At 35.4% G+C, this 11,485-nt stretch overlaps 2 protein-coding genes across 2 annotated transcripts; both read right to left on the bottom strand.

Moving 5' to 3' along the window:
* Nucleotides 1–2,387: 2,387 nt before the first annotated feature.
* LOC128027310 (eukaryotic translation initiation factor 4E-1A) lies at nucleotides 2,388–6,049 on the bottom strand. The gene is made up of 8 exons (XM_052614780.1): nucleotides 5,895–6,049; nucleotides 4,564–4,667; nucleotides 4,342–4,437; nucleotides 4,150–4,213; nucleotides 3,954–4,067; nucleotides 3,710–3,849; nucleotides 3,223–3,352; nucleotides 2,388–3,130 (listed from the first exon to the last, which is right to left on the bottom strand). The coding sequence occupies exons 1-7, from the start codon at nucleotides 5,910–5,912 to the stop codon at nucleotides 3,238–3,240; spliced, it is 651 nt and encodes a 216-aa protein (XP_052470740.1). The 5' UTR covers nucleotides 5,913–6,049; the 3' UTR covers nucleotides 2,388–3,130; nucleotides 3,223–3,237.
* A 387-nt stretch (nucleotides 6,050–6,436) lies between these two features.
* LOC128027309 (alcohol dehydrogenase class-3-like) lies at nucleotides 6,437–10,078 on the bottom strand. The gene is made up of 9 exons (XM_052614779.1): nucleotides 10,003–10,078; nucleotides 9,442–9,543; nucleotides 8,892–9,033; nucleotides 8,698–8,785; nucleotides 7,980–8,199; nucleotides 7,628–7,888; nucleotides 7,238–7,373; nucleotides 6,757–6,895; nucleotides 6,437–6,642 (listed from the first exon to the last, which is right to left on the bottom strand). The coding sequence occupies exons 1-9, from the start codon at nucleotides 10,018–10,020 to the stop codon at nucleotides 6,618–6,620; spliced, it is 1,131 nt and encodes a 376-aa protein (XP_052470739.1). The 5' UTR covers nucleotides 10,021–10,078; the 3' UTR covers nucleotides 6,437–6,617.
* Between the last annotated feature and the right edge of the window lie 1,407 nt (nucleotides 10,079–11,485).

Consider the following 11,485-nt stretch of genomic DNA (forward strand, 5'->3'; position numbering starts at 1 on the left):
TTCTCGTGGCATAAGCATCCATATAATGAAAGAAAACAGCTATATTGATATAGATTTTTATATTTATTTAATAAATAATGTCGCTAATGTTTATGCAGTAAATAATGTATATGACAATACAGCTTAAGAAGACCTGCTCATAATGTTGGCTGATTCATTGCTAAAGAAAAAAAAGAAAAAGAAAAAAGAAACAAATTACACAAGATATGCATGATATAAGTTATGTCACATAAATCATTGATATTTTTCTAAACATGTCATACTAGACAATGGACGAAAACCTAGTGAACCACTCGACTGCACATAACTTGGAAAAACAGGATGCAAGGTTGTGGACAGTATATCGCAAACTTATTTGCTTCCTCTTAGAAATCTATTGTTTCAGAACAGTTACATTCAAGAAAAAGCTCTTTGATAAGAGAAGAAATCAGAATATGAGACTATATTCTATTTAAGTGAGTGAACTGCTTTGGTGTTGCTTACATTAATTACAGGCTATTAATGTCTATGCATGACTTATTTTAAAATGTTAAAGCCTTTTAATATATCTTTGTCACTTAAAGACTCGTTTGGCCTTGTTTTTTTCAGCGAAGTCTCATGGTTCCCATGGTACTTTGAATGCAGTGGGTCACTGCACTAGGGCTGCAGCTTTGAGATGCCTCTGCTTTATACACAAAGGATCTCAGACTGAAGAAATTAATAGCACAGATCCACAACTCTACCACTGCAATTTAATGAAAAAAAGGGGATAAAGAACTTTTTCCACAAATCTTTGCTTAATATTATAATAAACAGAAGTATTTAGTAAAAATTATATATATATACTCCCGGTATATAATATATATCATGTTTTTTTTTTTTTTTTTTTAATTCCTAAATAAAATAAAAACAAATCAAGTATTTACATAAAATCTAAAACATTTATTAATTTAAAATTTTGTTTTTATGTTGACTTTGTTCTGTTTGTAAATGCTCTGCACATCTGGCATTCGATGTATTTTTATTTTCATAGTTTTCACACCAATTTGCTATGGGCAGAAAATTTGATAAGTAAACGTTGCTGCCACCTGATGGATGCTTAAGCAAATGACATCTTTAAATTAAAAAAAAAAGTTGTGCCGACAGGGGGCAGTCACAAACAATCACGAATTGAGACAGCAGGGGGCACACCAGTCATGTAGTAATGTTATATGAGTGCGAGAGAGAGAGAGAGAGAGAGAGAGAGAGAGAAGAGAGAGAGAGAGAGAGAAGAGAGAGAAGGAACCCCACGTGTTATGGTTGGTTCTGGGTCCCACAAAGCATCACAGAAAATATAACCTAAGGTTTCTCAGGAATAGACTAGAATAGCTTAGACTTTCTCTATATATGTCATTTTCAAATTCACAATTTTTGAATAAAAGTACTATGTAAATCAAGTTTATAATCTGAATAACTCATAACAGTCTTACGACTGATGTCAACATTAATGTATAATAAAACTTAACCTCACCGATGTACTCTCTTTGCAGTTGCGTTCAATGTCAGCCTGCGGCCTCCTGAAACCATCTTCAAAATCATCTTCTGGCTTGGTTACTTAAACAGCTGCCTGAATCCCATCATCTATCCCTGCTACAGCCGGGAGTTCAAGCTAGCTTTCATCCGCATCCTGAAATGCAGATGTCACCGCAGGAGACGGCCAGGTTGGAGATCGTACAGCTACCAGCGCGCGCACATCAACTCCTACTCACGGCAGGATTCAAAGGACTCTGTGAACTATGGTAGTTACCTTAATGGGAGCCAGAGAACCCTGTCCTCTGCCAGCCCCAGCCCTAGTTATCATACCAAAGGCCTGTCGCATTTCCAGGAGGATGGACCCAGACATGCCCGGAGCAGGACACCCTCTGTGTTGTCAGAGAGTATTTTGGATCATCATCTTGAGCCTGTGGAGGAAGATCCAACTAATTCTGTAAGCAATCTGGAATCACAAATTGGCCTCAGGGACAATTGAAAGAGTAGGAATGTCAAACTAGTGGCGCAATTCTTTTATTTTGTTCTTAAGTATTTCTCTTAAGTATTTCTGTGGTCATGATAGTACAAAGAAATCATATTTCTTTTTAAACTATTTAAATCTAATATACAGTTTGGCATTAGTTGACAAGCACAGTGTGAAATACTTCTTTAACAAACGCAGCATTAAAGCAATTTTGTTGCACTTTTTCATTAATTGTATCTTTAAGATGATGTATACAGTAAACTTAAAAATTTGTTCTTGCAAAACTAGTTTTTTTTTTCATCATAGATTAACAAAGGACAAACAACTGAATTTTTGAGCAAAGGGAAACTAATACATTTAGCTAAAGGGATATAAGCTAACTTACTGGAATAAAAAAATTCTCACATCTCAAGAATCTCAGAGCAGATTATTTATTTATCATCAACAGATGCATTTCAAAGGCTCTTCACTGGATATAGACAATGCACTGTACATTTTATTTACATTCATTTTCATACGCACCCATTTTCAAGAAAGGGGTCCTATCATTTTTTAGTAACAAAGAAGTCAGGCTACTCAATTAAACCCCTTAGGAAAAGGTGAGAACCGGCGATCAGTTTCCTCAATACTGCCTTGAACATTTCACATGAGGAATGTAAAACAAGACTGCAAAAATACACATTTATACAACAGTCTTTGATCAACAGTGTAATTAGAAATATCATGATCCGTTTACGGTCCAAATCACTCAAAACACTGAATCCAAAGAAGAAACTTAAACGTGTAAGTAAAAAATAAATTAATTACACTTAAGATTTAGTAACTTCAACCCAATATAAAAAAGGCAAACAGAATATGAAAGAAAAATATTCATAAATTGAACTGAATACACTTTTTACCTCCACCAGCAAAAGAGTAGTTTATAGTATACAGAGATTAAAAAAAAAAAAAAAGGAACAGGGCTCTGTTTTTATACACTATACAGTTTTGTAAATACAACATTCCTCTGATTAAACCCTTCCATCTACAAATCTGATGGGCTTTAATATCCCCCACAGCACTGTGTGAAAGGTCAGATCCCAGGACAGTTTTGTTTTGGTCTGTCGGTCTCTTCTGAAGAAGATTTGAATTTGATACAGATTCAGTCTCTTGCAGCATCTGAAATTAGATTATAGCATGAACAATTTAAGAAAGGATATTTAATATCATTGTAACCATATGAACATTTGAAAAGAACTATCAATGCTCACTGTTTAAAAGGCTCCTTAAACTACAAACTTATTCTTGGTGGTGGAACCACTTTTGGTTGCTGTGTCCGCATGTGACTGGTATCCAATGATGACTTTCGGTGGCACACCTAATCTTTCCTTATACACACGCCTGTGAATAGACAAAACAAATAATATATACATTTAAAGACAGAATCAAAAAGTAACATTAGATTTGGGTTTAAGGCTGCTCTATGCCTGCTGAAAATTCAGTGTGCAATGCTGCATAAAAGTAAAATAAAGTTGCACTGAAATGCAAGTAGCAGCAGATATTTTCTTCTGTATTGTGATATACATCCAAGTGTAACAGATTAACAGAACAGAAAAGAAAAAGCAAAAAAATCTTGAGCTGGAACTTCTATGCACAGATTGCTTACTGGATTTTGAGATGTAGGTGTTGCACATAAAAATCGAGGCAGATGAATACAAGCTTGAAGGGGCAAGGTTTAATGAACTAAATGATTTTTACCCTATGTGTACTATAGCATCTTTGTTCTCATAGTCTGTTGTCCATATCGCTATTTTGTCTCCCTTTGTTCGGATGTTGACGACAGCTCCACAGACGTCGTCACTGTGGTCATCAAATGCTTCTCCCACAAGGCACAAAAGCTGGAAAACAAAACATCTCAACCTTTATAATCCACAAACACACTATATATACACACATTTCGCAGCTAATGCAGTCACACTACCTGGAGAGAGTATGGACTTACCGTCTCCAGCCAGAAGCGGTCCAGGTCGGCTCTGCGCTGCTGTTTGGACAGAGTGATCAGCCAGCGGCCGCCCAGCTTGTTTCTCTCATCTTCCCACATGGGCTCAATGCCATCCTGCTCCAGAAAGAGCGCACGGATCATTTGAGATGATTTCAAATTTACTGCCATAATGTTATAATGCAATATTGTGCCTTACCTTGAAGAGGGAGTAGTCACATCCTGACATTAAGTTACTTGATAACTGAATGTGATTGTATAACCTGGGGAATCAAGAGCTCTGTTAGTGTCACAGTGTTGCTTACAACTCACTGTTGTCTGTTTATTTAATCAGTGGCTGGTGAATCTATCATGCTGTCTGTGCCGTTTCAATTCTCTCATTAATACTCACGCCCAGAAGTCTTCCACCGTGTCAAACTTTGAGATGAGACGAAGATTAGCTTGCCATGTTTTGCTTTTGTCATTTTTAAAGAACCAAAGAGCCCATCTGCCAAAAGAAATACACATGATAACTTTTCCAGATATATAGATAGATAGATATAGTAAATAATAATAATAATAATAATAATAATACATACACAAAACATGACATACGTGCCCTGGTTGGCTTTACCTGTTTTGCAAAGGATGTTTAATGTAATCTTCAAGACTCACTATCTCTTGCTTATTTTCATCATTTTTTTCTTCATCTGAATTTGTTGGATTTGTTGAAGTTTCCTACAGGGAAAGAACACAACAATTTAAAACATTTTAATATTGTGTTTTGCAAGCTGAATGTGACATTATTTAAAAGAAAATGCTATATGAGATATGCTATACTCACAATTTCTACTCAACAAAATATCTGTAGCTTGGCAGAACTACAAAAAAAATTATATATACTGCACAAATGAAGATGGAGTTATCCAAATTAATTTACATGATTTTTCCAAGTCTATAAATTACACTTTAAAAATTAGGCATCCTCAAATTATTATATATTGTTTTGTCTTATTTTAAATCATTGAAAGTCAACTCGGAAGTTTCCTGAGGTCCCACGGTGTCAGAGTTAAAGGTTATAGATTGCCTTAGGAAAAGACACGAAAAAATTAAGCTGAATTTATTACATCAATGTGCTATTACTTTTACCAATAAAACGCGATTTTAAATGTGTTTTGCCCATTCCAAAATATATCATCGGAACTATATAAAAACTATTATGGATCTATGTTATGGAACTATTAGGGATCCTTATTTAAATTTCTCAGAAAGCTGCACTTTCTGGAAGTGTACATAAAAGTTCTCTAAAAGGGTGTCTGAGGAAAGGAAACAACGATTATCTTTTTTTTGTTTGTTTGTTTGTTTGTTTTTTGTTTTTCAGTGATAAACAGGCATGTTTAGAAAGAAAAACAAATAATCTTACAACCAAACAAGTAACGTTAACTGTGTAAAATTCGACACACTGACTAAAAGTTCTCTACAAAACTTAATTAACATTTCACGAAACTAAACAATTCCACGCACATTTGTATCTTGACTAAAGATCAGATCTCTGATTTTGAGCTACATTAAGCGATGTGTCCATACAGAGACTAAAAACAAACACATCATCCATATTTTCAGTGACACATCAGCAAAACATCAATTCTAGATTACCATACAAGAACAGATACTGTTTAACAACATGTTCAACTTTCAAGGAAAACATCAAATACTCACAACACTCCTCTTAATTAAATAAACTAACTATTTAACACTTTTGCACAATCTCTTTTAAACGCATATGTAAAACAGGCAAACACGAGCTCATTTGACTGTCTGCTTTGAGAGATATCACTCCACAACAACATATCGTTAAGGATTAGCTTTTAGAAAGCCCTGACACAAATAAACACGTGCTTAACATTAATAACTACCACTGTTGTCATCACATTAATAATTGTAAGAGCACTTATATTTACTAACCGGTTCAGCAGTCGCCATCTTCTACAAACATGAAGGGTCTTTCCGTGTGTGTGAAAACACAATTTGATTGGCCCAACTCAACCGAACACATGTGAGTCAATGAGTAGCACGCGTCCGGACAGCGACACCTGGAGGACACCGAGAGAAGAGGACTCCCGCCGTAAAAAGCGGTTTATGATTCATGAACTCTCCACTAACCAAGAAAAACCACTTAAGTACTTTATTTATGCACTTAAATATAACAGATGGATAATTCTGCTTTTTTTTTACAATGTGTATTTTTAAATTTTGTATAACTAAAAGTAGAAAGTATCAGAGAAAATATAATTTGAAAAACCTAATTTGAAAAATGTTATACTATTTTAAATTAGCAACATTATGTAATCAACTAGATTGTTTTGAAAGTGCTGATATTAATCAAATTATTTATCTGGTAAATTTTTATGGTTCTAAATGTGCAAGATGTATAACTTGCAACAGAATATACCAAGCCACTAATGATGCAACATTTTGACTATATATAATAATAAAAGCACAGAATGTTCTGTTTGATAATCAAATTTATTCATTGTGTTACTGGACCTCTACAGGCAAATAAACATTATCAGAACAACCTCTAACACAACAGTCAACACAGCAACTACTGAGACAAGGATGTTAATGATTAGCATGTTTGTTTCATGGCAGGACAAGGCAGAACTTGAGTTCGTTTGAACTTGAGGCTCAGAGCTGCAGAACAGTTCGGATACTGTGGAAGACACACAAAAAGTTAGCATTTTGACAACAATTTGTTCACCATATTGCATACATATAATATTACAAATAACACCAGGTAAAAACAGCCATATTATAATGTATGCACCTCTTCCCAGCATGCATCAGGTCAAAAGCCTCATTGATCTGGGCAAAGGGCAACGTGTGAGTAACAAACTCATCCACCATCAGCTTCCTGTTCATGTACTCATTCACTAGCTTAGGGACACTCTCCACACTCTTCCATCCTCAAAAACAAAAAGAAGATGTATTACCCGGCTATTTGTAAATGGTAACATTATATAATACCAATAATTCTATAATAATAACAATAATAATAATAATAATAATAATAATAGTGATAAATACACACACACACACACACACACACACACACACACAAGCAATAATAAAATAAGATTATAAAAAATAAAATAAAAATATAATACAATAAATTATAAATAAATACTAAAAATGATATTTAATGGGGAAAAAATAATAATAATACAATGTAAACAAAACAATAAAAATAATTGTTTATTAGAAATACTTAATAATAAAAGTGAGAAAGAAAAAAAGAAAATACCCACCACCAAAAGCTGTGCCTTTCCATGTGCGCCCTGTGACCAGCTGAAAGGGGCGGGTGGAGATTTCTTGGCCTGCTCCTGCCACACCAATGATGACACTGGTTCCCCAGCCTTTGTGACAAGCCTCAAGAGCAGCTCTCTGAATTCAAACATGACAACAAGAAACATGTCAGCAATAACGGTCATCCTGAACCTAAGCTGTATAAACAAATGAATTTGCACTTCACATTAGTAACAATAGTGAGCATTATTTTGGCTCTAATTTAGAGATACCATGGAAGCAAATAAGCTGTGGAACAATGACGACTCCAAATAAGCAGTGCACAGCTGGGTGGCTGCATTAGCCAGTTTTTGTTCAACCTTAACTAAACGGCAGCTATTGCCGCAGCTCACCATAATGCCAACATTGCCAATGCATTCAAAGGAGTAGTCGACTCCTCCATCTGTCAGCTCCACCAACACTTCCTGAATGGGCTTGCTGTGGTCCTTGGGGTTCACAAACTCGGTGGCTCCAAACTTCTTGGCAATTTCAAACTTGTCTGGGTTGATGTCAATGCCAATGATCCTGGTGGCGCCGGCTGACTTGCAGCCCATTATGACTGCAAGCCCCACTGCTCCCAAACCGAACACAGCACATGTAGAGCCAGCCTCAACCTGCCAGGGTGAGTACAAGTTCATGTTCCATTCTGAGGCAGCAGGACATATTCAGATATAAAGAAATACTCATTAATTAAACAAAGCAGACCTTAGCAGTATTGATGGCAGCTCCATATCCAGTGGAGATGCCACAGCCCAGCAGACACACTTTGTCCAGGGGGGCATTTTCATTCACTTTGGCCAGAGAGATTTCAGACACCACGGTGTATTCGGAAAAGGTGCTGGTACCCATGAAGTGGAAAAGCTGCTTTCCTTTGCAGGTGAACCTGGAGGTCTTATCAGGCATCAGACCCTGACCTTGGGTCACACTTAAAAAAAAAAAAAAAAAAAAAAATGACATTAGAACTAAGTATCTACAAACCAAACTATTTCAGTTAGCATTAACAATATAAGGCCTAAGATACCCTTCAAAGGTTCGGGGGTTGGTCTCTTATGCTTACCAAGGCTGCATTTATTTAATCAAAAATACATTAAAAACAGTAATATTTTGAAATATTAAAATACATTTTGATTTAGTTTTTCTGTTTTAAGATATTTTCAAACTAATTTATTCCATTGATGGCAAAGCTGAATTCATTACTCCAGTCTTCGGTGTCACATTATACTAGAAATCTTTTTAATAGACTGATTTGGTGATCAAAAAAAAAATCAATTGAAAGTTCAAAAGAAAAACTTAGTTACATTTGAGCTAACATTTAATATGTCATAATAAATGTGTAATTTCTTGCTTAAAAAAAAAAAAGAAAAAAAATTACCTCAACTTTTTAACAGTTGAGTGATGATAATGACATTATTTTCATAATTACCTGATTTTCTGACACAGGTTGGTTTTAGGATTTTTACAAAACTTGCACTCTCCGCATTGAGGTACATACAGCAGGATAACAGTATCACCTTCAAAAAAAGTATACGAGCTTCAAGATTTCTCCATAACACCAAAACGGCTCACATTTTACACACTGAATGTCATTCATGTGAGGGTAAATAGTCCATGACATGCCTGGTTTGAATTTGGTGACCCCTTTGCCAACACTCTCAACAGTGCCTGCCCCCTCGTGACCCAGGATGACAGGAAACAAGACCTCAAGGCCACTCCCACTCAGAGTGGAAGCGTCAGTGTGACACACTCCTGTAGCATGAACCTAAAACATACAATCACCAAGACTTCTCAGTTACAGATTTTGAACAGCTATGCATGTATTCTTGACTTGATTGCTTAATTATTTAAAATAAAGAACACAAACGCTCTTCTGCATAATCATGCTCAAGATAAGACTGCAGGGTCATTGAGAAATCTGTCACAGAACATGGTGTTTTGACAGAGTGCAGCTGCAAGCTGGTTTGTTACAGCTTTAGTAGAGCCAGTGCAATTACAATGTGAAATCTTAACTCTATCGGTTAAGAAAACACCTCAAAATCCTCTGATATGTCTGTTTAAAATGTCTGTAAGGTTTTACGGAGCACCAAAGTACTCTGTGTTATCTACAATTAGTCCACATCAAATTACTTATTGCTTTTGTCAAAAAGAACAATGTTCATTAATGGTTTACCTTCACGCGAACTTCATGGGCTTTAGGTGGAGCTACTTCCACCTCTTCAATGGAAAGAGGTTTACCAGCCTCCCAGGCCACTGCTGCCTTGCATTTGATCACCTGAGGATGAATTAATAAGATTCCAGTTGATGCAGTTTCGAGATGCAATTAGACTCACAAAAACAATGCAGTTCATGTACAGTATAGCAAAATCGGCCCAATATATGGCGAATCTCTATTTAATATGCTGTAATAAATCAAGCTCGGTGAATGCAACAATAGACCAGACTGGCATGTTTCTGATATTTTACGCATGCATTGTCATATATCTGGAAACAAAGGCAACGGAAAACAGGTCAAAGCATCACAAGGGATCTTTGTATAAGTTACCTATCTGCACTCCTGTCATGCACAAGACAAGTGCTGCTACATATTTGAAACCGTTTTTGATTGAACGTCCTGACGCTCGAGTTTTTTTCACAAATAGTGCAAAATTACTACCATTAAACGCAACCAAATGCACACTGTAAATACTTTACGTATTTCAAAAGATGAGGGCAAATTTCGCTGTCAACTTACTTTCCCAGTTGTGGCCATAATTTCTTCCACCAGGAGACGAAGGGAAGGAGGGGTGTGCCAAACTGAAGCACTCTTTCTTCAACCAATCAGAGACCAAGATATGGCACCGCTTGAGCAAAGTTCGTTTTTTTTTCTTTTTTACATTTTATTGATCTGTTGCTAAACGATTTATCTTTTCAATTACAAACAATGAAAGAAATAAAAGAGCAACTTTCCCTGCAATTAGAAATAGGGTGTCAAAGCATTTCTGATGCCTGTACCTTTGTAAATATGTCATAAGTTATGGCTGGAAATTGAATTTTAGTCATTATGTGGTCTTCCATTGTCCACGTGTATACATAGGACAGTTTTAGTAGTTGAAATAGGCTGGTGTGTTTGTTTTATAGCCTATAATAATCACGAAATCAATAAGGAAAATACAGTTACCAAAATGCCATCCTTTAATGTCTGAAACGTTGCTATTTGTTTTTACAGAATTTGGAAATCATTCTATTTATCAGCAACTTAAAAAAAATAATAATGTATATTGTTATTTTAAACTAGAGTCAGTGAAATAGCATTGGTTCTGCACTGAAGAGCTGGAGAGAGAAAGAAAAAAATATATCCTGACTTAACACCTTGTCCATCTGTTGATATTACATAGGGCTGCACAACTATCACATTTTCGATTCAATTATGTATGCCACAATTACGTAATCGTTCAAAACAGCAATTAATCATTCAAAGTCCACTTATTGGAATTTGTAATTATGTGTATGCAAATATTCACTATTTTATTTTATTTTTTTTTAATTATTTTTTTTTTTTGCATTATTATTAGTATCTGTAGAGTTGACTTTACCATTTTGTCACACTACATAAACTTGTTGTTCAAGCCTTTTCTAGTTCATCCGTCAGTGGATGCAAACCAACCAGTCAAGGTTACGCCTGCCCTCTTTGTACACAGGGATGTGGTAACTTAAAAAAAATAAAAAAATATATATACTGCATAAAAATACACAAATGGTACAAAACGAAGTAAAAGTTCAGCTGTACAAGAGATTCATTAATTAACATTCCAAATGAATCAGGGCTTCTCAATGGGAGTGTCCCAGCAGAAGAAAGGACGCATCCCATACTGTGAGACATTCGTCATCTTCCACCGGCAAAGCAATGAAGATGTTTTATTTTATAAAAAAAAAAATACAGAATACAGATATACTATTCACATATAATACACTGCTACTCAACGTAGCCTTGGCGATTATGAGAGAATTCTTTCAAAGATATTTTCAAAAAATCTTACAGATCCCAACTTAAACATTAATGTATATCCAAAATGTATAATTACATTTGTGGATTTGTAAAGGCATAAAAGTGAGTACATGATGGAATTTAAATTCTTGGATAAATTCTTCCATTAAACTGAATTCAGCACTTTCATCCAATTTAATCATTCTTTCTGATGATCAACATCGCTAATTACATCCACGTCCACTCCCTC

This window comes from Carassius gibelio, chromosome A14, assembly GCF_023724105.1.
Source record: "Carassius gibelio isolate Cgi1373 ecotype wild population from Czech Republic chromosome A14, carGib1.2-hapl.c, whole genome shotgun sequence".
Classification (NCBI taxonomy): Eukaryota; Metazoa; Chordata; class Actinopteri; order Cypriniformes; family Cyprinidae; genus Carassius; species Carassius gibelio.

Coding starts and splice junctions, on each gene's coding strand:
- LOC128027310 (XM_052614780.1), bottom strand. Junction 4,438..4,563: donor AAACATCCTTTGCAAAACAG/GTAAAGCCAACC, acceptor TTCTTTTGGCAG/ATGGGCTCTTTGGTTCTTTA. Junction 4,214..4,341: donor ACGGTGGAAGACTTCTGGGC/GTGAGTATTAAT, acceptor TTGATTCCCCAG/GTTATACAATCACATTCAGT.
- LOC128027309 (XM_052614779.1), bottom strand. Junction 7,889..7,979: donor CTGCCATCAATACTGCTAAG/GTCTGCTTTGTT, acceptor TCACCCTGGCAG/GTTGAGGCTGGCTCTACATG. Junction 6,896..7,237: donor GAAAGGCACAGCTTTTGGTG/GTGGGTATTTTC, acceptor TTTGTTTTTGAG/GATGGAAGAGTGTGGAGAGT.